We start from the raw sequence: 27,520 nt of genomic DNA on the forward strand, positions 1-27,520 counted from the left end.
GTAACTTTTATTTATTTTTACTTTTTTTGTAATAGCTTAACACATTGTACTACTATACAAAAAAAAATTTTTATATTCTTATTCTATAAGCTTTTTGTTATTTTTTAAGCTTTTGGTTAAACCTCACACACACACACACATCAGCCTAAGCCTGCACGGGGTCAGGATCTGCAACGCCGCTGTCCTCCACCTGCACACTTGAGCCCACTGGACCATCTTCCTGGGCAGCAACAGGCCTGCAGCTGTCGTCCCCTAAGATGACAATGTCTTCCTCCGCAATCCCCCCTGAAGGACCTGCCTGAGGCTCTTCCTGGGGAGAGGCCACTTTTCAGAAAGCATTAATGACCTTGGCTTTATTGCACTGACCATGTCACTAGACAATAGGAAAGGTTCGGCTCCACTCTGATTTTACAGGACCAGCCTGGTGTACGGGGCCCATCCTTGAGCACAACGGCGTTAGGCAGTGCCTGAGTCTATGTTTTCACACTATGATTTTACAGGACCAGCCTGGTGCACGGGGCCCATCCTTGACCACAACGGTGTTAGGCAGTGCCCGAGTCTATGTTTTCACACTCTGATTTTACAGGACCACCCTGGTGTACGGGGCCCATCCTTGAGCACAACGGCGTTAGGCAGTGCCCGAGTCTATGTTTTCACACACTGATTTTACAGGACCACCCTGGTGTACGGGGCCCATCCTTGAGCACAACGGCGTTAGGCAGTGCCCGAGTCTATGTTTTCACACTCTGATTTTACAGGACCACCCTGGTGTACGGGGCCCATCCTTGACCACAACGGCGTTAGGCAGTGCCTGAGTCTATGTTTTCACACTCTGATTTTACAGGACCACCCTGGTGTACGGGGCCCATCCTTGACCACAACGGCGTTAGGCAGTGCCTGAGTCTATCTGTTTTCACACTCTGATTTTACAGGACCAGCCTGGTGCACGGGGCCCATCCTTGACCACAACGGCCTTAGGCAGTGCCTGAGTCTATCTGTTTTCAAGGGTCTTGGAGCCTCGGCGGGGAGAATGACACAGACCAGTGGTGTAAGAGTATGCTGAGCTAGACCCTGTCTAGGCCGAGACGGGACACGTACAGGAGTCTGGCCAGCCTTATGGGGGACTCGGAGGGAAGGGCAGGGGTGGGGAGGTGTGTAGTGGAATAACCCACTGCATGGCCTTGGATGGGGACACAGCCAACAAGAAAAGAATGTTTTGCCAAGAGAATTGTTTTGTGACTTGAAGGCGGGTCACTAAAACAAGTCTATGTGACTGAAGGCAGTTGCTGGGCTTTTTCTCAGTAAAACATTCTCATAAGATTTCTGTACCTTCCAAGGTTATCCCTTAAGATAAAGAGAGGAATGTTGTGGAAACCATAGAAGCAACAGCAATTAATGCCTTTTGATATTATATCGTTATTAAGCTATCATGCAGGTATGCTCCATGTATCTTTAAGTAAAAATTATGCTTGATGTTATGCCAATTTCTCAGTAAACAAGCTTTTTGAAGTCTTGTGAATAAAAATAGGACACAGCGCAAACTCTAGGCCATTTGCCTGAGCGAGCGGTGGTCCTTTGCTAGTCCTTGATGATTTCGTCTGCTGCTCTCTCTCTGCGCCCCGACTCATAACAACAGAGGTGGGAGGCATTCCAAGTGTGAAACTTTAGAGAAAAGGCTAAATAAATAACATCTGGCTACTCAAAATGTGGACGGCAGTGTTGTAACACGTGGGGAGCTTGTTAGAAAAGCTGTGCCTGGGGCCCCGCCCGACCTGCTGAGCCCCAGTTCTCACAGCTCCCCAGCCGGTTCGGGTGCACACGGAAGTGTGAGTGCTGGCCTCATTAAGAACCCAGTCGTAGGTCAGGCCCCTGCTTTCACACCTGGCTCCGCATTCACTGGCCGGGTGCGGTCTGGGTTAACCAAGCTTTTTTTTTTTTTTTTTTCATTTATTTATTTTTTAATTTTTTTTTTTTTTTTTAAGGAGACAGAGAGTTAGAGAGAGGGATAGACAGGGACAGACAGACAGGAACAGAGAGAATTGAGAAGCATCAATCATCAGTTTTTCGTTGCGCATTGCGACACTTTAGTTGTTCATTGATTGCTTTCTCATATGTGCCCTGACTGTGGGGCCTTCAGCAGATCAAGTAACCCCTTGCTCGAGCCAGTGACCTTGGGTCCAAGCTGGTAAGCTTTTTGCTCAAACCAGATGAGCCCTCACTCAAGCTGGTGACCTCCCGGTCTCGAACCTGGGTCCTTCCGCATCCCAGTCCAACACTCTATCCACTGCACCACCGCCTGGTCAGGCTAACCAAGCTTTTTATGCTTGTGTTTCTCGCCTGTAAAATAGGAATGCAGCAGTCTCTCCCTATCCACAGCGGACACGTCCCAAGACCCCCAGCAGATGCCTGCAACTGTCGGTAGTAACAAACCCCATATGCATAGTTTATTCTTGTATTGATACATGTATATCTATGAAAAAGTTTAACTGATAAATTAGGAATAGTAAGAGATTAACAACAAATAATAAAATAGAACAATTATAACATATACCACACGCCTCTTTTTTTTTTTTTGTATTTTTCTGAAGTTGGAAACGAGGAGGCAGTCAGACAGACTCCCGCATGCGCCTGACTGGGATCCACCCGGCATGCCCACCAGGGGGGGATGCTCCGCCCATCTGGGGCGTTGCTCCATTGCAACCGGAGCCATTCTAACACCTGAGGCAGAGGCCATAGAGCCATCCTCAGCGCCTGGCCCAACTTTGCTCCAATGGAGCCTTGGCTGTGGGAGGGGAAGAGAGAGACAGAGAGGAAGGAGAGGGGGAGGGGTGGAGAAGCAGATGGGCGCTTCTCCTGTGTGCCCTGGCCGGGAATCGAACCCGGGACTTCCACAAGCCAGGCCGACGCTCTACCACTGAGCCAACCAGCCAGGGTCTACCACACGTCTCTTGATAGCATCCTTTTCTCTTCTGCCCGACTTAATCTCACACTGTTTTTTAGGGACAGGCTGTACCGGGTCATATCCCAGGACAAACAGGTTGTCACACACAGCCCAGCTGTGTGGGCCGTACCACACGACCACAAAATCACCAAACACCGCACTTCTCAGAATGTTCTCTGCCGGTAAGCAGCACGAGACTGTGCTGCAATGTAACTTATGTGACCGGTCTCTCTCAAAACACCTTCCTGCTCTGTGCTTGCCCTTCTTCTCGGGATGTGAGGTGACAGAGAGCCTGTGTGATAAGATGTAGTGAGGTGCTCAGACTGGCATTCAATTTAAAACATGAATTATTTCTGGCATTTTCCATGGTTGTAACTGAAACCGCAGAAAGTGAAAATGCAGAGAAGGGGGGCGTCAGTGATAACAAAACCTCCGTCTGAGGGTTGCACTGCGGGCGAGCAAGACTGCAGGCGCCAAGCAGGGTATGTGATAGGGCGCCAAGTAAGCGTTTCAAAGGTTCTGAATCAGGAGAGTTTCAGAAAGACCACCTGACAAGTAACCAAATCTCTTTTGATCAATAGGATAAATCATGTCTCTGGTCAGAAGAAATGCCCATTCTTTTGCAGTTCTCTCCCGTGTCCTCTCCGGATTAAGTGTTGAGGAAGGGGAGAGGAAACCAGTGCCTTCCAGGCCTGGCCAGTTAGCTCAGCGGTATAGCGTCAGCCCGGCGTGTGGAAGTCCCGGGTTCGATTCCCGGCCAGGGCACACAGGAGAGGCACCCATCTGCTTCTCCACCCTTCCCCCCTCCTTTCTCTCTATCTCTCTCTTCCCCTCCCGCAGCCAAGGCTCCATTGGAATAGAGTTGGCCCCAGGCACTGAGGAAGGCTCCACAGCCTCCGCCTCAGGCGATAGAATGGCTCCGGTTGAAATGGAGCAATGCACTGGACCAGGCGGTGGCGCAGTGCATAGAGCGTCGGACTGGGACGCGGAGGGCCGGGTTTGAGACCCCAAGATCGCCAGCTTGAGCGCGGGCTCATCTGGTTTGAGCAAGGCTCACCAGCTTGAGCCCAAGGTCGCTGGCTCAAGCAAGGGGTCACTTGGTCTGCTGTAGCCCACCGGTCCAGGCACATATAAGAAATCAATCAATGAGCCCTGGCCGGTTGGCTCAGCGGTAGAGCGTCGGCCTAGCGTGCGGAGGACCCGGGTTCGATTCCCGGCCAGGGCACACAGGAGAAGCGCCCATTTGCTTCTCCACCCCTCCGCCGCGCTTTCCTCTCTGTCTCTCTCTTCCCCTCCCGCAGCCAAGGCTCCATTGGAGCAAAGATGGCCCGGGCGCTGGGGATGGCTCTGTGGCCTCTGCCTCAGGCGCTAGAGTGGCTCTGGTCGCAACATGGCGACGCCCAGGATGGGCAGAGCATCGCCCCCTGGTGGGCAGAGCGTCGCCCCTGGTGGGTGTGCTGGGTGGATCCCAGTCGGGCGCATGCGGGAGTCTGTCTGACTGTCTCTCCCTGTTTCCAGCTTCAGAAAAATGAAAGAAAAAAAAAAAAAAGAAATCAATCAATGAAGAACTAAGGAACCACAACGAAGGGGATGTTTCTCATCTCTCTCCCTTCCTGTCTGTCTGTCCTTATCTGTCCCTCTCTCTGACTCTGTCTCGGCCACAAAAACTAAAACCACACTGAGCAATGCCCCAGATGGGCAGAGCATCACCCCCTGGTGGGCATGCCGGGTGGATCCTGGTCAGGCACATGCGGGAGTCTGTCTGACTGCCTCCCAGCTTCTTACTTCAGAAAAATACCCCCCCAAAATAATAATAATAAACCGGCGCCTTCCAGCATTTGCTAACAAACCTGCAAAGTCCAGCCACATCGGTCAGAAATCTGACAGCTCTCTGGAGAAACTGGGGAGGTGCACCTCGCTCGTGGATGTGAGCCTAACACCCACCTGGGTCCCCAAAGAGGAGCGCTACGACATGGCTTACAATAGCAACATCAGGGGCTAGAGCTGGGCTTGGTTACAAGGGACAGAAATGCTCAAACAGCACCGATGTAAACAAGCTCCCCTTCCCCGAAAGCCCCGAGGTCAGTGGCACAGGGCTGGTCAGACGCTGCATGGAACCTGAGACTCATTCCTTCTCTCCTCGTCCTTCCCTGCGTGGCTTCCAACCCCAAGGTCACCTCTGGTCGGTCAGTGCGCTCCACTTGCAAGGTGAAAGCGAAGGAGAGGGGCCCACACCCTGGAGAGTGCGGCCCTCCTCCTCCCGGACCCCCTGAGCCTGAACCGGTAGTTGGCCACACCTGGCTACAGCACAGGCTGGGAAGCACTATCTTCATTCTGAAGTCTCTGTGCTTTGCTAGAAACCAGGGGTTCTGTTACCGTGGAAGGAGGAAGAATGGGTGTGACGGGCCTGACCAGTGGCGGCACAGTGGACAGAGCATCAACCTGGGATGCTGAGGTCCCCGGCTCGAAACCCTAAGGTCACCAGCTTGAGTGCAGGGTTGCTGGCTTGAAGCCCAAGGTCACAGGCTTGAGCAAGGGGTCACTGGCTCGGCTGGAGCCCCCCGTCAAGGCACATATGAGAACGCAGTCAATGAACAGCTAAGATGCTGCAATGAGTTGATGCTACTCCATCTCGCTCCTTCCTCTCTGTCTGTCCCTGTCCTACTCTCTCCCTCTCTCACTAAAAAAAAAAAGAATGGATGTGAGGGGACAACTAATAACTAATGGTCTTAGTCACAGAAGCTATAGTGAGGGTCCCATAAGGGCCACAACGACAGAAATCCTCAAGTCCACACAGTTGAATATATTCCCATTTATTCTGCTGAGACTGAATACATAATTTTATATGCACAAACTCATTAACAGACATAAAAGGTCTGAAAAAAATGACAGCTATACCATATTCTATATTATTTAAATGTTATAAAGGCTTCTTTCCTACAATATAAGGTCAAAGGAATGCCACAGTCCAACAAAAAATACGTTTAAGAATGTGACACTGTTGCCAAAATTCTAGCACAGAGTGGGAACGAATGGCTTCATTAGTAGACAGCATGGAGAAACTGGCTCATCTCAGGGTGAAAATAAAACCGGGACCTCCCTTGTTAATGTGAATTTCAAATAGTTTAAAGGTGATGCTGCATGTTTAGCAGTCTTAGTCACAGAACTAAGTGCAGCCCGGCGCCAACCAGTGAGAACGTCCGGCCACGCAGAGCAGAGCAGCCACCAGCACTCCAAGGACCAGCACGAGCTGGACTCCAGCCCTACGCAGTGGCCTAAACGTGAAAGGAAAAGCTAGCAAGTTCACAGAACAGAAAACATCTTAACTACTTTTAAATAAGAAATCAAAAAGCAACAACTGAGCCTCACCTGTGGTGGTGCAGCAGATCAAGCGTTGACCTGGAACGCTGAGGTCGCTGGTTTGAAACCCTGGGTTTGCCGGGTCAAGGCACATATGGGAAGCAACTACTATAAGTTGATGCTTCCCCCTTCTCACTCCCCTCCCATCTCTCTCTCTCAAATTAATAAATAAAATCCTTAAAAAAAAAAGCAACATATGAACTCCATTAAAATGAACCATTTCTGTTCAGTCAAGGGCACCCCTGGATACACAAATGAAGCGCCATTCCAAGTTATTTGCCACTTCCCAGGAATACACGAGCAACTCTTGAGAATAAACAAAGACAAAGGAAGCCCCGTGAGAAAACGGGCCAGGAGAAATGAACAGTTCACAGGGAGGGAAACCAGAAAGGCTGACAGCTGCGTGAGGAAATCCCCCAAGTTCCCGGGGAGGAAATGAATGTCCATGAAACACGTGCCCCTTGACACCCTCACAACTGGCCAGACAGAAAGCTGGGCAGTAACAGGGCTCTTGTGGATGAGGAGAAATGGGGAGCTTCCCGTGGGGTCAGTGACCAGCTGAAGAAAACGATGGTAGAACCATAGAGAAATGACCCCGTCTGACCTGCCATCCCATCCTACGCTGACGAACTTTCCACACAGGCATGGGAGGGGGACACATAACAGGATGTTCACTGTGCCCTTGTCCACATGCCAAGAGGTCCTGCGAACCTAGGGCTGGAGTCACTGGGGGTCCCCCAGTGAGCCTGTCAGTAACACGCAGCCAACACCCACTGTGGAATGCCACGGAGCAGCTCAAAGCAAGGAGGCAGATGTAAGTAAACAAGCAACACAGGCTGAGTGAGAAAAGCCGCACAAGATCTATGGCACAATACCACATACGTAAGAAGAACGTTTAGCCCTGGCCAGGCAGCTCAACAGATTACACGTCTCAATATGCCAAGGTTGTGGGTTCATTCCCTGGTCAGGGCACATACAGGAATGAACCAATGAATGCATAGCATGAAGCAACAAATGGATGTTTCTCTCTCTCTCTCTTCCCTTCCTCTCTCTCTAAAATCAATCAATAAATAAAAATTTAAAGAATCAACCAATGAATGAATAAATAAGTGGAACAAAACAATGTTTCCTTCTCCCTTTCTCTCTCTAAAATCAATTTTTTAAGAGGATATTCACACGTACAGCACTGCATTTTACAAGGATACATTCATATTCAAAGACATGCAATCAACAGCCTAGAAGGGACGCTTATGGGAGGACGGTCCCAGAAGGGAGACAGGAAGCTGTGCACGGACTGTAGTCTGACAAACAAAAAGGCTCCATGTGCTCAGTTCTGCCTTAAACAATGTGTGTGCATCATGGAGGGGCTAAAACGGATGCTGGGGTGAGACAGACACCCAAGGCTTGGAACCTTCTACAGCCTTCCAAACAGTCACTCGCTGTCTGCCTGTGCTTAAGCTTATGTACTTGTGAGCAAACCGCTTCTTTTCCGGCAAGCCGAGGGACAGAACCCGTGTAGGGGCCTCAGGCACACTTCACCAGATGAAACTAAGGCCACTGCTCGTCCTAGATGTGACACAGATCCCAGGCCTGGAGTTCTATTCTCCACCCTAATTTATTTCAGCTCCCTCTTCAAACACAAGCAGTTCCAGGAGACAGTCAGGTGAAGGGTGATGGTGGCAGTGAAGGGGTGGGGTGAGGGATGTCCTGGGGAGGGGGCAAAACTCAGCACACCACGTGCCCGGGCCACAGTCCACCCGGGCGGCCACAACACACAACCACCCAGGTAACGAGCCAGGCTTTAACGAGGGTCGGCAGGGGAGGAGGGGGGACGCCCTGCTCCCTTGACGTAGCTACAGCTTAAAGACGAGTGCTGCCTCTGCTTCAGCTAGCCCCCACAGGGTCAAGAGGGGACAGCTGTGCTTCCAAGTCCGCTGGGCCTCCAAACGGAGTGGGGCATCAGCCCCAGACCTCAATGACGTCCCCGGATTCCATGTCCAAATCAGCCGGCAGCTCCTCGCCCGAAAGCTTCGTCCCATCGAAGAAGAAGGACAGCTTGCGAGCAGAGAGCCCCATGGTCTCCTTGTAGTGGGCCATGAGGGTCTTGAGAGGAGCGTCCTGGAGAGATAAGGAAAAGGGCTGTAACGCAAAGGAGCCAGGAGGCCTTGCAGAGACAGAGAGGACGGGATAAGCAAGGTCTGTGCCCACAGAGGGGAGGCGGAGAGCGAGAAGCCGTGTCGTCGGTTCCTCTCAGGAGCCAGGCACAAAGCCCAGAGCTGCAGGCGGAGGCTCTGGGCCCAGGAGGTACAGCAGGCCTGTCTCCTCACCTCCCAGAGGAGGCAGCTACCACCATGGGGAAGAGCCCGGACTAGAGCGAGAACGCGCTGAGCTGCAGGCCAGCTCTCCACCTAACTGGCTATGTGGCCTGAGGCAAGTGTTCCAGTTTAAACCGCATCCCCTCCAAAAAGATCCTTCATGGTCCCAAACCCTGGTCAGCGTGAATGTGGCCTTACTCGGAAGTAGGGCCTTTGGGGATGTAATGAAGATGAGGTCATACTGGACTAGGGTGGGCACCAATGTAACCTGACTGGTGTCCTAGGCAAGGAGAATGCCATGTGACAAAAAAGACAGATTGGAGGGACACAGCTGCAAGCCAAGGAATGCCATGGACCGACGGCCACCACCAGAAGCTGGAAAAGGTGAGGGAGGAGTCTACGCAGTCTCAGAGGGAGCATGGCCCTGCTGGTGCCTCAGTGGCAGATTTCAGACCCCCAAAGCTGTGAGAGAACATACTGCTGCTCTAGGCCACCCCATCCACGGAGCTGCTACATCGGCCCTGGGACACGAACACAGCGGTGACCCCTCTCTAGACCTTGATCTCCTTACCTGTTAAACAAGGGTAACAGTGCTTTCCCATACGATCGTTGTAAAATTCAAAAATATCCTCAATGTGAAGTAATTACCCTTGAAACAGGGACTATCACTTAGAAGTGTGGCTTTATGGAGTGGTGAACACACAATGCAATACACAGATAGTGTATTAAAAAATTGTACACCTGAAACATATAAACTGATCAATGTCACCCCAATAAATTCAATTTTAAAAAAAGGAGTGTGGCTTTGTTATTTTGATGGATTTTAATGGTGACTGTCCGAGGGTTCTTCCCATTTTATCGGGAAGGAGACAGGAGACAAAGCAGAGGCTCCCAGCAGAAGGGGAAAAAGAAGCTGAATGGTGTGCTTTGTCCACCATGTAGGATAGGCAGGAACCCAGTGTCTCGGCTAATCAGGACTAGAAGGAATCTGTCCTCAGTTAAGTGACAGGAGAGATGGCAGGGGACCACGTGAGGGGCATGGAGAGCCAGCCCTTCCACTCACTCGGGACAGAGAGACTTGCAGCAGCTGGTGCTTCTCCTTCCCCTGCACCCGCAGCTGGAGCAGGTGGGATGTCTCCGTGGCCTCTGGAGAACTGGCCAGCACCACGCAGTCTGTGGGAGGCAGGAGCAGGACACCGGGGCTGAGCAGGGCTGAGCAGGGCTGAGCAGGGCTGGGCAGGGCTGGGCAGGGCTGGGCAGGGCTGAGCAGGGCTGGGCAGGGCTGGGCAGGACACCGGGGCTGGGCAGAGCTGGGCAGGGCTGAGCAGGGCTGGGCAGGGCTGAGCAGGGCTGGGCAGGGCTGGGCAGGACACCGGGGCTGGGCAGAGCTGGGCAGGGCTGAGCAGAGCTGGGCAGGGCTGAGCAGGGCTGGGCAGGGCTGGGCAGGGCTGGGCAGGGCTGAGCAGGGCTGGGCAGGGCTGGGCAGGACACCGGGGCTGGGCAGAGCTGGGCAGGGCTGAGCAGGGCTGGGCAGGGCTGAGCAGGGCTGGGCAGGGCTGGGCAGGGCTGGGCAGGGCTGGGCAGGGCAGGGCCGAGCAGGGCCGGGCAGGGCCGGGCAGGGCCGAGAAGGGCCGGGCAGGGCCGGGCAGGGCCGGGCAGGGCCGAGCAGGGCCGGGCAGGGCCGGGCAGGGCCGAGAAGGGCCGGGCAGGGCCGGGCAGGGCCGGGCAGGGCCGAGCAGGGCCGGGCAGGGCTGGGCAGGGCCGGGCAGGGCCGAGCAGGGCCGGGCAGGGCCGGGCAGGGCTGGGCAGGGCTGGGCAGGGCCGAGCAGGGCCGGGCAGGGCCGGGCAGGGCTGGGCAGGGCAGGGCCGGGCAGGGCTGGGCAGGACACCGGGGCTGAGCAGGGCTGGGCAGGGCCCCGCCTGGGCCTCCCCTCTTATCCCCTCCCCTCGACGGCTAAGGCCTCCTCCAGGCTCCGCCTCCCTGCCTTCCGCTCACCGATGATGTCAGCCACTCCAAGCTTTAGGCTCCTGGGGGTGGCAGTAGGGGACAGCTCGGTCTCTCCAAAAAGCAAGAGGATCCTGCTTGGGGACACCCCAAGATGAGTGGCCATATGGTCTACCACACTCTGTAGGGGCTCCGACTAGGGAGGAGATAAGAAGCAAAGGAGGCCGTCCTGCCTTGGTGTACCCCTCCCATCCCCACCCCCAACCTAAGTTTGTGGCCTCTGCTACTAGCTGAGCTCCTCAGCTGGGAGTTTCACCATAGTTACCTGGGAAAATACAGAATAAAATCGTGTCAATGGGGTTCAGGCAAGTAACACAAAGAAATGAAGCAACCCCAGGTTAGGAGAGAAAAAGGGAGGGTGGGGACTACAGCAGAGTAGAGCTCACACGCCCCGTCTACACAGGCCGGCGCTCTGCAGCTCCGGCCGACGGTGCCACGTGGGACACGGCCAGCACGGCCACGTCTGCCTACTCCTACCCAGACCTCTGTAGGAACCTGCCCAGTGCAAAGGCCGGCAACCAACTCCTGGGGTTTCTTTTTTATTTATTTCAAAGAGAGAAAACATGGAGTTGTTATCCCTCTTATTTGTTTTCACTGGTTGACTCTTACATACGCCCTGACTAGACTCAAACCCGCACCCGTGTATGAGATGCTGCTAACCAACTGGGCGACCCAGCCAGGGCCGAACTCCTAACTCCTCTGCTTTATTTATTTATTTGTTCGTTTGCTTATAGCTCCTGTGCTTTACTTATTTACTTTAATGTTTACTGTACTGTTTTAGAGAGAGAGGAAAGGAGCGAGAGAGGCAGGAACACCAATCTGCTCCTGTATGTGTCCTGACCAGGGACCACACTGGCAGCCTGAGTGCAGGATGATGTGGAACAGAGCTATCTGCCAGGCGTTGAAAGCACTCTACAGGGAGGCCCTGGCCAGTTAGCGCAGTCAGTTAAGAGCGTTGTCCCAAAATGACAAGGTTGCGGGTTCGAGCCCAGGTCAGGTCACACACAGGAAGCAGCCAATGAGTGGAACAACAGTGAATGCTTCCCTTCTCCCTCCCCTCTCTCTCCCTTCCTCTCTCTGTCTCTCTAAAAACACACAAGAACGGCTTCATGTTCCTGTCTCTCTCTCTTCCTGCCTTTCTCTAAGTAAAAAATAAATAAAATAAATAAAAACACTACAGAGCAAAAAGAGAAGATGCTCCGCTGGAAAGGCCGTGAGCGGCCAGCCCACGCCTCCAGTGCTTGCCGAGGCGCGGTTCCCGTCATTCGTCCTCATCCTTCCATTCAGATGGCGTCGTCCCTAAATAGCAGTCTTCACTGGGAAAGGGGCGGAGCTCAGGGTGACGAGGGACTCCTGTGAGCGAGCACCGAGCACCGGGCAGACGCAGAGAGCAGGACAGGAGAGACACAGGCCCTTCCGCCCAGACGCCAGCCCCTCCCCTGCAGCCGCGGAGCCCTTCGCCCCCATGCCCTCAGACACTTACCACCCCGATGGGCAGTCTGATCAGGTCAGCACGGCACCGGACTTTGAGCGGAAAGAGTCGGGGGCTCCCTGGGAGAGTGGGTCCCTCCAGGAGCACCACCTCATCGTCCTGACTCAGGCAGTCCTGGCCCCGGTGGTGCGTGGGACTCAGGCAGGAACGGAGGTCCTGCAGGCGCTTGTTCACCTCCCTGGGGTGCAAAAGGGCCTGGGTCAGCTGGGGCGGGCCACTTCCGTCCACCACGGCCCCTCTGCCCCTGCCGAAGCCTCCTGCCCGGCACCTTAACTTCCGGAGTGCCTGAGTATGTTTTCTGCTTTTGGTCCTTGGCTGAGGTGGCGGCGAAGGAGAGGTGTCTTGAGCCCTGCAGAAAGAAGAGAAAGACAAGATGAAGGAAGGGGACAGAGCCTGGTCCCACAGCTCTCCTCACAGGCAGTGGGCCCCTAAGGGAACACCTTCCAGGAGTATCCATCTTATCGGAAGACAAAGGGAGAAAAGGGCAGGGAGGACCTGAGCATCGTTTGTGCAGGGAAGAAATGCCTCCCTCTCAAGGTGAGCCGCTTCGCAGGTGGGTGTCTGCGAACACCGAGCACTTACTTACTGTAGGCCAAGTGTGAACTCCTATCAACCTATTCAAAAGTTCCGTCACAGGCACCACTGCTGCCCTATCTTACAGACGAGTGCAGCACAGAGGGGCCAGTCCACAGGCAGCTGGCTGGATCGGAACCACAGGGCAGTGGCCAGACCCACACCCCTTGCCCGTACATCACACCACTTCAGACACAAAGAAACCTTCCACTCGCGGGCGGTCCGAAGGGTCCACTGCCATCCTCTTGTGTGGCCACCTCTTCTCCCAAGAGCTTCCCGCCTCACCTGAGCCTCAAGATCCCTCCCACCCCGTTTCCTCCCCCCAGGAGCCACCCACGGTCCTGCCTGCCTCTGCCTACCTCTCCAACTCCATTCTACTCCTAGTGCCTCAGGGCCCCGGCGCACTCACAGAGACACCTCCTTTTTCTTTTGTTCTTCATCCTTCCTCCTCAGCTTCTTCTTCCAGGAAGAATCTGGGACTGGAACGGGGGGATCCTCAGCATGGAAACTGCTAGAATCCGCCATATCCTCCTCTGGGGACAGAGAGGACAGTGCAAAGGGTTAGCCAAAGGGTTAGCCAAGAGAGGACAGCAAGAGTCAAGGAGAGGAGACACAACTCCTGGGCTTCAGAAGGTCCCAGAAAGGAGACTGCGGGGCCCCCAGAGGCACAGGACCCCATCATAATACTGGGAAGTGCTCAAGGGGCACGAGTCAAGCCAGAAATGCCACCTGACCATGGTGGCGCAGTGGACAGAGCATTGCTGGGGAGGCTGAGGCTCACCGGCTTGAGCACAGGCTCACCGGCTTGAGCACAGGGTTGCCAACTTGAGCACGGGATCATAGACACGACCCCACGGTCGCTGGCTTGAGCCCAAGGTCGTTGGCTTGAACAAGGAGTCACTGGCTCGGCTGAAGCCCCCCCCCATCAAGGCACATATGAGAAAACAATCAATGAACAACTAAAGTGCTGCAACTATGAGTTGATGCTTCTCATCTCTCCCTTCCTGTCTGTCTGTCCCTACTTGTCCCTCTGTCTCTCACTAAAAAAAAAAAAAAAAAAAAAAAAAAAAAAAAGGGAGGAAATGCCTAACTCAGAAAGCATGAGCTAGAGTCCAGAGTCTGGAAGATTAGAGCAGGAGCGTCCAAACCTGATGCATGAGAAAGGAGGCCTGAGACAGTGTGGCAAGTGTGGACAATTGAAAAGTAGCCCATTCTGACTAACCGGGCAATGGCACAGAGGATACAGCGTCAAACTGGGATGCAGCCCTGGCCGGTTGGCTCAGTGGTAGAGCGTCGGCCTGGCGTGCAGGAGTCCCGGGTTCGATTCCTGGCCAAGGCACACAGGAGAAGCGCCCATCTGCTTCTCCACCCTTCCCCCTCTCCTTCCTCTCTCTGTCTCTTCCCCTCCCGCAGCCAAGGCTCCATTGGAGCAAAGTTGGCCCAGGCGCTGAGAATGGCTCTGTGGCCTCTGCCTCAGGCACTAGAATGGCTCTGGTTGCAACAGAGCGATGCCCCAGATGGGCAGAGCATCGCCCCCTGGTGGGCGTGCCGGGTGGATCCTGGTCAGGCGCATGCGGGAGTCTGTCTGACTGCTTCCCCGTTTCCAACTTCAGAAAAATACAAAAAAAACAAAAACAAAAAAAACTGGGATGCAGAGGACCCAGGTTCGAAACTTGAGGTCGCTGGCTGGAGCGTGGGATTATAGACATGACCTCATGGTGGCTGGCTTGAGCCTAAAGGTCACTGGCTTGAGCCAGGGGTCACTTGCTCTGCTGCAGCCACCCCACCCCCCATCAAGGCATGTATCAATGAACAACTAATGAGCTGCAACGAAGAGCTGATGTTTCTCATCTCTCTCCCTTCCTGTCTGTCTGTACCACTGTCTCTGTCACACACACACACACACACACACACACACACACAAATTGTGGCTCATTCCAACTAAAGAAGTATTCTCTTTTTTTTTTCATAACCTTTATTTAAAAATTAAAAAGGAGGCCCTGCGCAGTTGGCTCAGTAGTAGAGCATCAGCCTGGCGTGTGGAAGTCCTGGTTTCAATTCCCAGTCAGGGCACACAGAAGCAATCATCTGCTTCTGCCCCTCCTTCCCCTCCTCTCTCTTTTCTCCTCCTGCAGCCACAGCCTGATTGGTTCAAATACACTGGTGGGCCCTGTGGATGGCTCCGTTAAGCCTCTGCCTCAGGTGCTAAAATTAGCTCAGTTGGAAGCATGGCCCCAGATGGGCAGAGCATCGACTCCAGACGGGTTACCAGGTGGATCCCCGTCAGGGTGCATGTGGAAATCTATCTCTCCACCTCTCACTTGGAAAAGAAAAAAAAATTGAAAAGGAATGGTATGCAAGAAGTAGCTTGCTATAGAAATTTGGATTCTGTTGGCTCTGAAGGTTAGTTTCCACAAGTCCTGCTGGCTAAGATGGGGCCTTACTCTACCAAGTAAGGATCACTCCCCTCAGTAGTTGAAAACTGGAATACTGTATCTAATTTGTTTAATCTGGCCCCTATGTTCCACTTTTTTTATTGCCTGTATCCCACAAATAAAAAACACTAAAATAAAACTCAGAAAATGTTTAATACTATTATACTACTTAATGGTATGATTATACTATTAGTACTCTATACTAGTACACATGTACATACTATTCTGTATATTTTTATTTTTATTTTATTTTTTACAGAGACAGTGAGTCAGAGAGGGATAGAGAGGGACAGACAGACAGGAACAGAGAGAGATGAGAAGCATCAATCATTAGTTTTTCGTTGAGCGTTGCAACACCTTAGTTGTTCATTGATTGCTTTCTCATATGTGCCTTGACCGCGGGCCTTCAGCAGACCGAGTAACCCCTTGCTGGGGCCAGTGACCTTGGGTTCAAGTTGGTGGGCTTTTGCTCAAACCAGATGAGCCCGCGCTCAAGCTGGGACCTCAGGGTCTCGAACCTGGGTCTTCCTCATCCCAGTCCGACGCTCTATCCACTGCGCCACCACCTGGTCAGGCTATTCTGTATATTTTTAAATATACATTAAAACAGATGTTGTTAAAGGAAGATTTTTTTTAATGTTTTCCTTTTCTTTCTACACTCAATTTGGTAGGCACAGAGAGACCGTGTGGGTCAGGTGTTGAAAAAGAAGGGAATGAGATAAAGAAAAAGGTAGTGTGCAGACCCCCCCCAAGTCCCATGTTTCTCGTCTCCTCACTGTGGGTGCCACCATCACATACTGTCATTTATGCATTGTTATTTGTTTGCTATCTTTCTTTAAGTCACTTAATTCCTTTCTAAAGTGTTAATTTATTTATTGGTTTTAGTGAGAGAGGAAGAGAGATAGAAACATTGAGCTGTTCCTGTATGTGTCCTGACCGGGGATTGAACCAGCAACCTCTACATTTCAGGACTATGCTCTAACCAGTGTTTTTCAAACAGTGTGCTGCGGCACACTAGTGTGCTGTGAGACATGGTCAGGTGTGAGTATAAATACATTTATTTTTTTTATTCATTTTAGAAAGGAGAGAGAGAGGGAGAGAGAGAAGAGAGAGGGAGAGAGAGAGAGAGAAGGGGGAGGAGCAGGAAGCATCAACTCCCATATGTGCCTTGACCAGGCAAGCCCAGGGTTTTGAACCGGCGACTCAGCATTTCCAGGTTGATGCTTTATGCACTGCGCCACCACAGGTCTGACACATTTAGAAACTATATTATTATTATTTTTTTTTCATTTTTCTGAAGCTGGAAACAGGGAGAGACAGTCAGACAGACTCCCGCATGCACCCGACCGGGATCCACCCGGCACGCCCACCATGGGGCGACGCTCTGCCCACCAGGGGGCGATGTTCTGCCCATCCTGGGCGTCACCATGTTGTGACCAGAGCCACTCTAGCGCCTGAGGCAGAGGCCACAGAGCCATCCCCAGCGCCCGGGCCATCCTTGCTCCAACGGAGCCTTAGTTGCGGGAGGGGAAGAGAGAGACAGAGAGGAAAGTGTGGCGGAGGGGTGGAGAAGCAAATGGGCGCTTCTCCTGTGTGCCCTGGCCGGGAATTGAACCCGGGTCCTCCGCACGCTAGGCCGATGCTCTACCGCTGAGCCAACCGGCCAGGGCAGAAACTATAGTATTAACTATATGTATAATATGTACTGTGTTAGAGTGTGGTGTGCCCCAGGATTTTATAAATGTAAAAAATGTGCCCCGGCTCAAAAAGATTGAAAATCACTGCACCAACTGAGCTATCTGGCCAAGGCTAAATCACTTAATTCCTTAGGAAAGGAAACTAGGTGTTTTATCCTTTTTTTAATTGAGGTATATAGTTGACATAGAACACTATATTACTTTCAGGTATACAACATAATGATTTAATATTTGTATATTGTGAAATGATCAAAAACGAGGTATTATTCTAGAGTATAGAAGTTCTTTTCTATTTGCTTGCCACCAACAAAAAACCATCATTAACCATAAAAACAAATACTGTGAAAACAAAACAATCATAATAAATCCTAGATCGGTGGTTCTCAATCGGAGGCCATATTGCCTCCCCAGGGACATGGGGCAATATCTGGAGAGTATTCTGGATGTCCCACAGAGGGGAGGAGAGTTTGGGCTGTGATACTGGTATCTACTGGGGAGAGGTCAGGGTGCTGCTCACCATCCGACAATGCACAGAACAGCCCCACGACACACAATTACCCAGTCCAAATGTTGGCAGTGCTGAGCTTAAGAAACCTTGTCCTAGCTAAATATGGCAGCCGCCAGTGACATGAGATTCTGCATTTCTGTCAAGCTCCCAGAGGACAGACAACACTACTGGGCCCACATTTTGAATACTGGGCTGCCCTGCTTCACACTGCACTGGTGGGGCTCAAGCTGGACCCACAGTTCAAGTAGCCGGTAAAGAGGTACATTAGGCCCTGGCAGATAGCTCAGGTGGATAGCACACTGTGGGTCCACACCCCGGGCAGGGCAGGGCACGTATAAGAATCAACCAAGGAAGGCATAAACACGCAGAACAACTGATCAATGTTTCTTTCTGTCTCCCTCTCAAATCAATCATTTTTTTTTTAAAGAGAAGTATTTCTTTTTCAACATGAATCTGTCTCTGATGCACATAAGATGAATCTTTTTGGTTTTGTTTCTGTTTTCAAAGATTTTACTTTATTGATTTTAGAGAGACAAGAAAGAGCTAGAGAGAGAAAAGGGGTGGGAGACAGGAAACATCAGCTCGTAGTGTTTGTTTCTCACGTGTGCCTTGACCGGGCAAGCCCAGGGTTTCCAACCAGTGCCGTCAGCGTTCCAGGTCGACGCGTCATCCACTGCGCCACCACAGGTCAGGAACTCTTTTTAACACTTTTAAGATTTTTACTTTTACTCATTTTTAGAGAAGAGAGAGAGAGAGAGAGAAGGGAGGGAAGAGCAGGAAGCATCAACTCCCTTCCTTACATGCCTTGACCAGGCAAGCCCAGGGTTTCGAACCAACAACCTCAGTATTCGAGGTCGACACTTCTATCCACTGCACCACCCCAGGTCAAGAAAGAGGTACATTTTACATAACACTTCTACATGCCAGGTACTGTCTTAAACCACACATGTTGCACAAGAGAAGGTTTTCTATATGTTCTCTTCAATTCCCACTAAAAGCCTTTGACATAAGTCCACCATCATCCCCATTTTCCTGAAGAGGAAAGTAAAGCATTGACAGATTAACCTGCCAGGGAGTAGAGCTGGGATTCAAGCCCAAACCAGCTGGTTCCTGAATCAGCTCTCCACCACCTACCATACTGCCTCGTGGTCCAGAGGTCCTGGGCCGGGTCTGCATATGCCCACTGGACACTTCCTGACTCAACTCGATCCCTAGTCACTCCCCTTGGAGGAGTTGCCAAAATCACATCAATGGGGTAGGACAATGCCTGGGTAGCCCTGTCGAGACTCAAAGAACACCCTGCGGGCTCCAGAGCACTCCCAAGGAAGTTGTTGCAGGTGGAACAAAAAGTTGCATTCTCAACTGTTGTAGACTGCAAGTGGCAAAAAGCCTCTGTAAATTCGAGGCTTAGCAAAAGGCTAAGTTCTCACCCCTCCGCCTCCGTATTGGCTGTGATGCTGAGTATCTGCACCCACTTCACTTGCTTGCTTAAGTTGCTGGAGGCAATTTACATGCCCTTCCTCTCACTCTTTGTTTGTTTAAATGTTGGTTGATTTCACTTATGCATGGTAGGGGGATTCCTGTTTATGCCTTGGGAGAGTTCCTGTTTTTGCCTCAGATGTGTAACTTTGTATCAAGGACTTCCTTGATTTGCATATGGCTATATAATAAAGCAAACTGGGGGCTATGGGGTGTTGGGATATTGCCATCAGCATTGAAGAGGCCTCCCGATTTCATCCTTTTTTCTTAATGAGTCTGTTTTCTGAATTCCGCACCATTCTCACTCAAAACCCAGAATTACGAGCCGCACTGGTCCGCGGCAAGTAGCGTCCAAACAGGGACTTGAGTGCAAGAAAACTAAACTAAAGGCAGGTGACAGAACTCCTCAAGTGTGCACAGTGAGTAAGGAGAGAATTTGGAGAGAGTATAGTTGGGAGTAATAAATTATGGGGCAATTAGGGTCAAAAGTAGGGAACCTTTTTATGAGAATAGTTATGCAGCTAGAATGCTTTTTGCAGTATGTTCAAGATGTGTCCCCTGGCTCCCAGAGGGGGGAATGGTTAGTTCTGCTACAGGGGAGCAAGTAGGTAAAGTTCTGAGAAGGCAGTGGTGTGAGGAGACTACGGCAGGTGGTCCTGTACTTTGCGGCTTGAGGGCTAAGGAACGTGGGACAGTGTGGCTGCTCCTAGGTCTCTCCAGGTGCTTGGTTTGCCACTCAGCTAAAATTGAGGTAGAAAAGAAATCTTGTCATGGTCTGCCTGAGCCGCCAGTTACCGCAACTATGGAACTTGAGAATGGTTAGGGGACTCAGCTATTTAAGTTATAGCTTTTCCTGTTATTGTCTGACTTTCTTTAATGTGTTAGCAACAATCCTCTGAATTATTTTGTTCCTTTCCTATTCTTTGTCTGGAAATTTACGCAGGGAACTCCTGGTGGGTTTGACTACAAAATTTCTCATGCAGCTGCCGAGAGCAAATTTTCTCGAGGAAATTTTGTTTAGTCCCATCCTTCAGTCCCTGTCAGAAAATGCCCTGACTAAAATCAGGCAGGCATCTTTCTAATCTGGATGTGCTCTGAAATCCTGAGTTTCTCTAATTCTTGTTTCTGTTTAGTCTTTGTTTAATGTCTAAAATTGTCTAATATTGAAAAAATAAAATGACTTTAGAACTTGTAAGGCGTGCTCATTTAAATTTAAGTAGAATAGGCCCTGGCCGGTTGGCTCAGCGGTAGAGCGTCGGCCTGGCATGCGGGGGACCCGGGTTCGATTCCCGGCCAGGGCACATAGGAGAAGCGCCCATTTGCTTCTCCACCCCCCCCTCCTCTCTGTCTCTCTCTTCCTCTCCCGCAGCCAAGGCTCCATTGGAGCAAAGATGGCCCAGGCGCTGGGGATGGCTCCTTGGCCTCTGCCCCAGGCGCTAGAGTGGCTCTGGTCGCGGCAGAGCGACACAGAGCGTTGCCCCTGGTGGGCATGCCGGGTGGATCCCAGTCAGGCGCATGCGGGAGTCTGTCTGATTGAATCTCCCCACTTCCAGCTTCAGGAAAAAAAAAAAAAAAAGTTCTTAAATTTAAGTAGAATAGAATGTAGATCCTTAAGACTTACTAATCTGGTTAGTGCATTGTGAGGTGTGTTCAGAGTTAGGAGCCAAATAGCAATTCAAGTATTAGGATTAATCAAAGTTACATGTTATACTTGTGTTTTTGTGCATAAATTGTCTTGTTTATGTGTAAGGCTATATACTCAGGTAGGTAAAGGAATTTAGCAAAATTAAGCAGGGCCCTAATAAGTCATTTCAAGAATTTGTCTCAAGTTGCTTCAGGCAGTTAGAAAAATAGTATAAGAATGCTAATTCTGCTTCTCGGGCCAAACCCTGCAAAAGGGACCCCGAGAGGATCAAGGATTTAGCTCCACTGATTTTGCCTATTGGACTCAAAAGATAGGTCAGGAACGCCCTGAAATGGAACTAACAATACAAGGGCGTAAATTTAAAGGACTTTTAGATACTGCAGCTGATGTATCTGTTATTGCTAAGCTACACTGGCCTCCTTCCTGGCCCACTTATGCAGCAACCACAGAACTACACAGTATGGGGCAGAGTAAATCCCCCCAACAAAGCTTTAGTTTTCTACAATGGGAAGATAAAGAAGGTCATTCTGGATTTTTTCAGCCTTATGTGCTCCCTGGATTGCCAGTTAATTTGTGGGGTAGAGATGTTTTGAAAAATATGGGAGAGTTGCTTGTCAGTCCTAATAATTTAGTCAGTACCCAAATGCTTGATCAGGGATTTCTGCCCACTAAGGGACTAGGGAAAGAACAGCGGGGAATTTTCACCCCCATAGAAGTGGCATCCAATACCAGAAGGCGTGGATTAAGGTATCAAAATTTAGCATAGGGGCCTTGGTAGCTCCTGCTACCCCAATAATGCATGGTGCAGACCCAATTACTTGGAAATCAGATAATCCTGTATGGGTAGACCAATGGCCCCTTTCTCAGGAGAAACTTAAGGCAGCTGCTCGATTGGTACAAGAGCAGTTACAGCTTGGGCACATTGAACCTTCTAATAGCCCATGGAATATGCCTATATTTGTTATTATAAAGAAATCAGGAAACTGGAGACTATTACAAGATTTGAGAGCAATAAATAAGACTATGGAAATTATGGGTCCTCTCCAGCTAGGACTCCCTTCTCCTACTGCCATTCCATGGAATTTTCACCTTGTAATTATTGACTTGAAGGATTGCTTTTGTACTATTCCTTTAAGCCCTCATGATTGCAAGCGTTTTGCATTCCGTGTTCCTTCACTTAATTTCCAGGCTCCCATGGAGAGATACCAGTGGAGAGTTTTGCCTCAAGGTATGGCTAACAGTCCTCCCTTGTGCCAAAAATACGTTTTTCAAGTTCTCTCTCCAGTACGAAGGCAGCAGCCTAAGGCGTACATAATTCATTATATGGATGAGGTTCTTATAAAGTTTTATCTTCATATTTTGATCTTGTCACCTCCTTGATTATCAAGGGGCATAGGTGACTCCTACAGCTTATAGGTTTTGAGCCTCAGTTGTTCCTTTTTCAAAGGATCAACAACAATGGCTCTGGGAAACTTCCACTAAATGGCAAATTGCTTTTGCAAATTTTACAGGCCAAATTGATTCTCACTACCCAGCTGATAAAATAGCTCAATTTTCATTAATTACTACATTTGTCTTTCCTAAAACAATTGTTAATAAGCCCATTCCTGAAGCACCTACAGTCTTTACTGATGGGTCCAGCTCAGGAATAGCAGGCTTAATAATCAATGGACAAGTATATACTGAAACAGTCGCCTTGAAATCAGCTCAAAAAGTAGAATTACATGCCATTATCATGGCTTTTCAGCATTTGCCATGTTCCTCCTTTAATCCGTATACAGACAGCAAATATTCATGTACAGTTGTTTCCACTATAGAGACTGCTGTCTTAGGGACAACTGCTGATGAGGAACTATTTCAGCAATTTCTCCTTCTTCAAAGACGTGTACGTCAACATAGAGCTCCATGTTTTATAGGACATATTCGAGCTCACTCCATGCTCCCTGGAGCTTTAGCACAAGGGAATACCCTTGTTGTTCAAACTACCCAAAAGAAAATTACTGGAGCAACCATGACAGATCAAGCAATTCAGTCTCATACTATTCATCACCAGAACACTGCAGCCCTGTGTAAACAGTTTCAACTTTCTTGGGAGGCAGCACGGCAGATTGTTAAATCCTGTCCAAGGTGTCCTATACTACAATCTGTCCCCATTTAAGAGTTAACCCTGGCCCTGGCCGGTTGGCTCAGTGGTAGAGCGTCAGCCTGGCGTGCGGGGGACCCGGGTTCGATTCCCGGCCAGGGCACACAGGAGAAGCGCCCATTTGCTTCTCCACCCCCACCCCCTCCTTCCTCTCTGTCTCTCTCTTACCCTCCCGCAGCCGAGGCTCCATTGGAGCAAAGATGGCCCGGGTGCTGGGGATGGCTCCTTGGCCTCTGCCCCAGGCACTGGAGTGGCTCTGGTCACGGCAGAGCATCGCCCCCTGGTGGGCAGAGCATTGCCCCTGGTGGGCGTGCCGGGTGGATCCCGGTTGGGCGCATGCGGGAGTCTGTCTGACTGTCTCTCCCTGTTTCCAGCTTCAGAAAAAAAAAAAAAAGAGTTAACCCTTGCCTGACCTCTATCACCAGGTGCAGTGGATAGAGCATCGGACTAGGATGCCGAGGACCCAGGTTCGAGACCCTGAGGTTGCCAGCTTGAGCGCGGGCTCATCTGGTTTGAGCAAAGCTCACCAGCTTGGACCCAAGGTTGCTGGCTCGAGCAAGGGGTTACTTGGTCTGCTGAAGGCCCGTGGTCAAGGCACATATGAGAAAGCAATCAATGAACAACTAAGGTGTCGCAATGCACAACAAAAAACTAATGATTGATGCTTCTCATCTTTCCATTCCTGTCTGTCTGTCCCTGTCTATCCCTCTCTCTGACTCTCTGTCTCTGTAAAAAAAAAAAGTTAACCCTCAAAGACTCCTACCAGGACAATCTTGGCAAATGAATGTTACTCACATACCTTCATCTGGCAAACAGTCCTTTGTCCACGTTACAGTGGATACTTATTCTGGATTTATAGTAGCCTCTGCCAGAACAGGAGAGGCTGGTAAACATGTTATAGCTCACTCTATTTTTTATTTTAGGACTTCCTAAACTGATTAAAACTGACAATACTCATACATATGTAGGAAAAGCATTTACTATATTTTGTCAAACCTTTCAAATTACGGGTATTTCTTACAATCTTTAAAATCAAAGTATAATTAAAGTGTACCCAGCAAATATTTAAGGTCAATTTTAAAAAATATAAAAGGGGTAGTCATATCCTGGAGTCATACTTTTTACTTTAAAAAATTTATTTTGAACGCTGATGTACAGGAGATGCCAAACCTCTTTCTCCTGCAAACTTCTACCCTCTTTTATTTGATCCAGCTAATAACGCTGTTTTATCTTTTTCTAAATAGTTCCAGATATACAGAAAAAGTTTATACAGGTGGATGAGGACCCTCAAATCCCTTAGCGAGATCTTCTGAGCATGGCTTCTAAGGTCTATAATGACCAAAAGGCAGACAAAGCCCAAGAGATCAGGTAAAATACCCGCTCTTGCATACGTCCTTAAAGGCTCCAACGCCCCGAAGGGGCCTCATAAGACTCCATCTGGGCCCTGCTTCAAGAGTGGAAAGGAAGGTCATTTGAGCTAAAGCCTGCCAGGCTTCTTGGCCCCCACCAGGGACATGCCTTTGCTGTGGAGAAAAAGGGACACTGGAAGGAAAGTTGCCCTCACTCCTCTGAGGGTTCAGTCTCTTCCAGCCCTGCTCCAGCTACCAGTGACCTAACCTTGCCCAGCCTGCTGGGACTTGTCACTGAAGGCTAAAGGTGCCCAGGGCCATCGGCCCCATCTCAAGTCACTGTGGACAAGCCTAGGGTATTTCTCCCAAGTAGCAGGTAAACTAATCTCATTTCTTATGGACACAAGGGCCACTTACTATGTCTTGCCTGAATATTCAGGTTTTATTCATCCTTCGAGTTTTTATTCATCCTTCGAAGATCTCTGTTGTGGGTGTTGATAGTCCTATTTTCTACTGTTTTGTCTCCTTTATTCCTCCTGCCTCAGTGTCCCATGAGGCTGGGACCTACTCCTAATTTAGAGCCATCTTTCTCCTTCTTGCCAATTTCTGTTACGAATTTACTTCTGCCACCCAGCATAGTGTATCCCAAGGTTCTCCTCACCACCCCACAGCTGTAAAGCTCCAGGGAAAGCCCCCCTGGGTTCATCTCTCCAGTTTAAAGAGAACGGAAGCTCCATCTCCACACATGCCTGCAGGTGGCTTTTCCAGTCTACCTGAATCATTACCAACTAGAAGCAGTGGTCATTGGGACTTGACACTATCTGACAACAATTCCAGTGCCATGCGGACTTTTAATGGATGTGTTTCCTGGACTCCTGCTCCTTGTGACAGCTCTTAATGGACTGAAGTGGGGTTGGGTTGCATCTGCAGGGGTGTGGAATGGTGATGGTGCCAACATGGACTTGGTGAAATTACATGAACATATTAAGGACATTTAACTATTATAAATCCTGCTATATTGGCTAAAAGTTTGCTTGATAATCTAAAAGGCTTTAATCCCTTTAATGTATTAGAGTACTTGTTTGGATATCTGTTAGCATTGGTTATACTAATTTTGTGTTTATTCTGTATTTTTTCAGTCTGCCTCCAAATTAGAATCTAGGAAACCAGGAAATCAGATGAGTGCAAATCTCAGCACACAAATTAAAAATAAAAAAGGGGGATATGTTGTGGACCGTAAATGGCAAAAAGCCTTTGTAAATTTGAGGCTTAGCAAAAGGCTAGGTTCTCCCCTCTCTACCTCCGTATTGGCTATGATGCTGAGTATCTGCACCCACTTCACTTGCTTGCTTTAAGTTGCTGGAGGCAATTTACATGCCCTTCCTCTCACTCTGTTTGTTCAGATGTTGATTTTGCTTATGCATGGTGGGGGGATTCCTGTTTATGCTTTGGGAGAGTTCCTGTTTTTGCCTCTGATGTGTAACTTTGTATCAAGGACTTCCTTGATTTGCATATGGCTATATAATAAAGCAAACTGGGGCTATGGGGGACTCGGATATTGCCATCAGCATTGAAGAGGCCTCCGGATCCCATCCTTTTTTCTTAATGAGTCTGTTTTCTTAATTCCATTCCGTTCTCCCTCAAAACCCGGAATTATGAGCCACGCTGGTCCGCGACACTCAACTCCTCCCCCTCCCTTGTCCCCAGGAGTACAGAATCAGTATCTCCAGGCACGGTGCCTGGAAACCTGTGTAGCAGCATACTCTCCTGCCTATTAGAGCTGGGAGAAGGGTGGCCAGCCAGCACTTCCTGTGCCTTCTGGTGAACAGTTTGGCCCCTTTCAGCACTGGAGCGCTTCCCTGGCTAGGAGGCAGGAGTCACTTCTACGCCTTCCCCTGAGCCTCAGGCAACAGCCAACTGCAGGGACGTCAACTCCTCCAGGTCTCTCCTCACCAAGGCCAGAGCTGGGCATCTCCTCCTGGAAGCCCTCCCTTACCTTCCTCGGCTTCTGGGGGACAGAGTTCCAGGAGGGACACGTGATCTGGGATGAGGTGGAGGCTGCTCTGCACCTGCAAAGAGGACAAGTGTATCAGCCCCAGCCCTCCCTGCACGGAGAGGAAAAACGGGGTAAATCTTCCCTCCCACCCAGGCCTCCTCCAGCTGGCCAGTTCTCCCTCAGGGTGTCCATGCCACAGCCTTCCACCAGGACCCCAGCTATTCCCGGCATCCAAAACTGTGGTGCCCCCATTTCCACACCCCCTTCCCTAAGGCGCTCTGAGGATGCACGTTTGCTTCTCCTTTTTTTCACCAGGTTGCTAACCCTACCCCCTGGATACCCCAGTCCTCTCCGAACTTCCGTGAACCCCAGTCCACAACACCCCAGCTTCGTTGAGCCCTTAGCAATGAGCCCCGAACTCAAAACTGAACATGTCCCAGGCCCTCTCTGAACCCTCACGGATGCCCCCTGGCCTCTCTATGCCCTCAACGGGAATCCTAAACTCCCGACACACTTCAAACCTCACCCCCTCCCGGGTCTGCAGAAGCCCCAGGAACCCCGCATCTCTCGGCCTCCAAGGCCCTCCAGTCCCCCAAGCCCAACCCCCGGGGGCCCCGTCCCGCCCTCACTCCTTACGCCCAGGCCGCCCGCGCTCGCGCCGCCGGGAACCTGGCCTCACCTTCCCGGAGTACACGGGAACCAACGGCGCCTCCCCCGGATCCAGCAGGAGCAGCCGCCGCCGCCGCCGCATGACCGGGGCCGGAGGGGCGCCAGCCGGCCGTGCGTCCGTCCCTTCGCTGTCGCTGTCACTGTCGCTGTCGTCCCGGGGCGCGGCCGGCACAGGGGTCTCCAGGAATGGGACCTCTACCGGGTCCGCGGCACCGCGCGCCGTTGAAACCTCCAGGATTTCCTCCTCGCTGTCACTGACCAAGTTCACAAGTACCGAGTCCAGCGAGCGCCGGGCGCCAGGTCGCCGGCCCCGGCCCCGGCCTCGGCCGCCCCGAGCCCCACGAGTTCCTCGGCCGATGCCGCCGCCTCGGGACGGTCGACCTCGTTTCCTCACCGGCTCCTCCATGGCACTCACCCGCCGGCCAAAGTCGCCCGCCTCTAGGTTATTCACCCGGCCCCATCCCGCTACTTCCGCCCTTCATTGGCGGGGCCGCCTGCTAGTCATCACTCCTCCCCGCCCACATTCTCTAGATCCGCCTCCGCGCCGTTTCACTGGTAGTTTGACCCGCCCATCGCACGTCCACCAGTGAAATCAAGGCGCCAAAGATTCCAATGAGCCTCAGATCAATCAGCGGAAGTTTCAATTCCTCCGGGATCACCCATTGGCTGGGCTGCCTCTCTTCAAGACCAGCCCCTGGTGACCCGGTTTCCGGTTTGGTGGAGGAGCCAGGCATCCTGGGAATTATAGTCCTCAAGTCCAGGGAGGAAGACAGTGTGGACTGACTGAAAATCGCTTTTAAATTTTTATTTATTGACTTTTTAAATTTCCTTTTAATTTATTAATTTAGATAGAGAGATATAAAGGGGAAGAGAGAGAGAAGCATACATTCGTTGTTCCACTGTAAAACTTAGC

The 27,520-nt window shown here is 50.9% G+C and overlaps 1 protein-coding gene across 1 annotated transcript; it reads right to left on the reverse strand.

Annotated features, from left to right (window-relative positions):
- Positions 1 to 5,738: 5,738 nt before the first annotated feature.
- NFATC2IP (nuclear factor of activated T cells 2 interacting protein) lies at positions 5,739 to 27,057 on the reverse strand. Its single transcript, XM_066383177.1, has 8 exons — positions 26,618 to 27,057; positions 25,939 to 26,011; positions 13,096 to 13,219; positions 12,382 to 12,462; positions 12,105 to 12,291; positions 10,613 to 10,757; positions 9,680 to 9,789; positions 5,739 to 8,419 (listed from the first exon to the last, which is right to left on the reverse strand). Exons 1-8 carry the CDS (start codon positions 27,011 to 27,013, stop codon positions 8,261 to 8,263), a joined length of 1,275 nt encoding a protein of 424 aa, XP_066239274.1. The 5' UTR covers positions 27,014 to 27,057; the 3' UTR covers positions 5,739 to 8,260.
- Positions 27,058 to 27,520: the final 463 nt, after the last annotated feature.

Source organism: Saccopteryx leptura, chromosome 4 (assembly GCF_036850995.1).
Source record: "Saccopteryx leptura isolate mSacLep1 chromosome 4, mSacLep1_pri_phased_curated, whole genome shotgun sequence".
Classification (NCBI taxonomy): domain Eukaryota; kingdom Metazoa; phylum Chordata; class Mammalia; order Chiroptera; family Emballonuridae; genus Saccopteryx; species Saccopteryx leptura.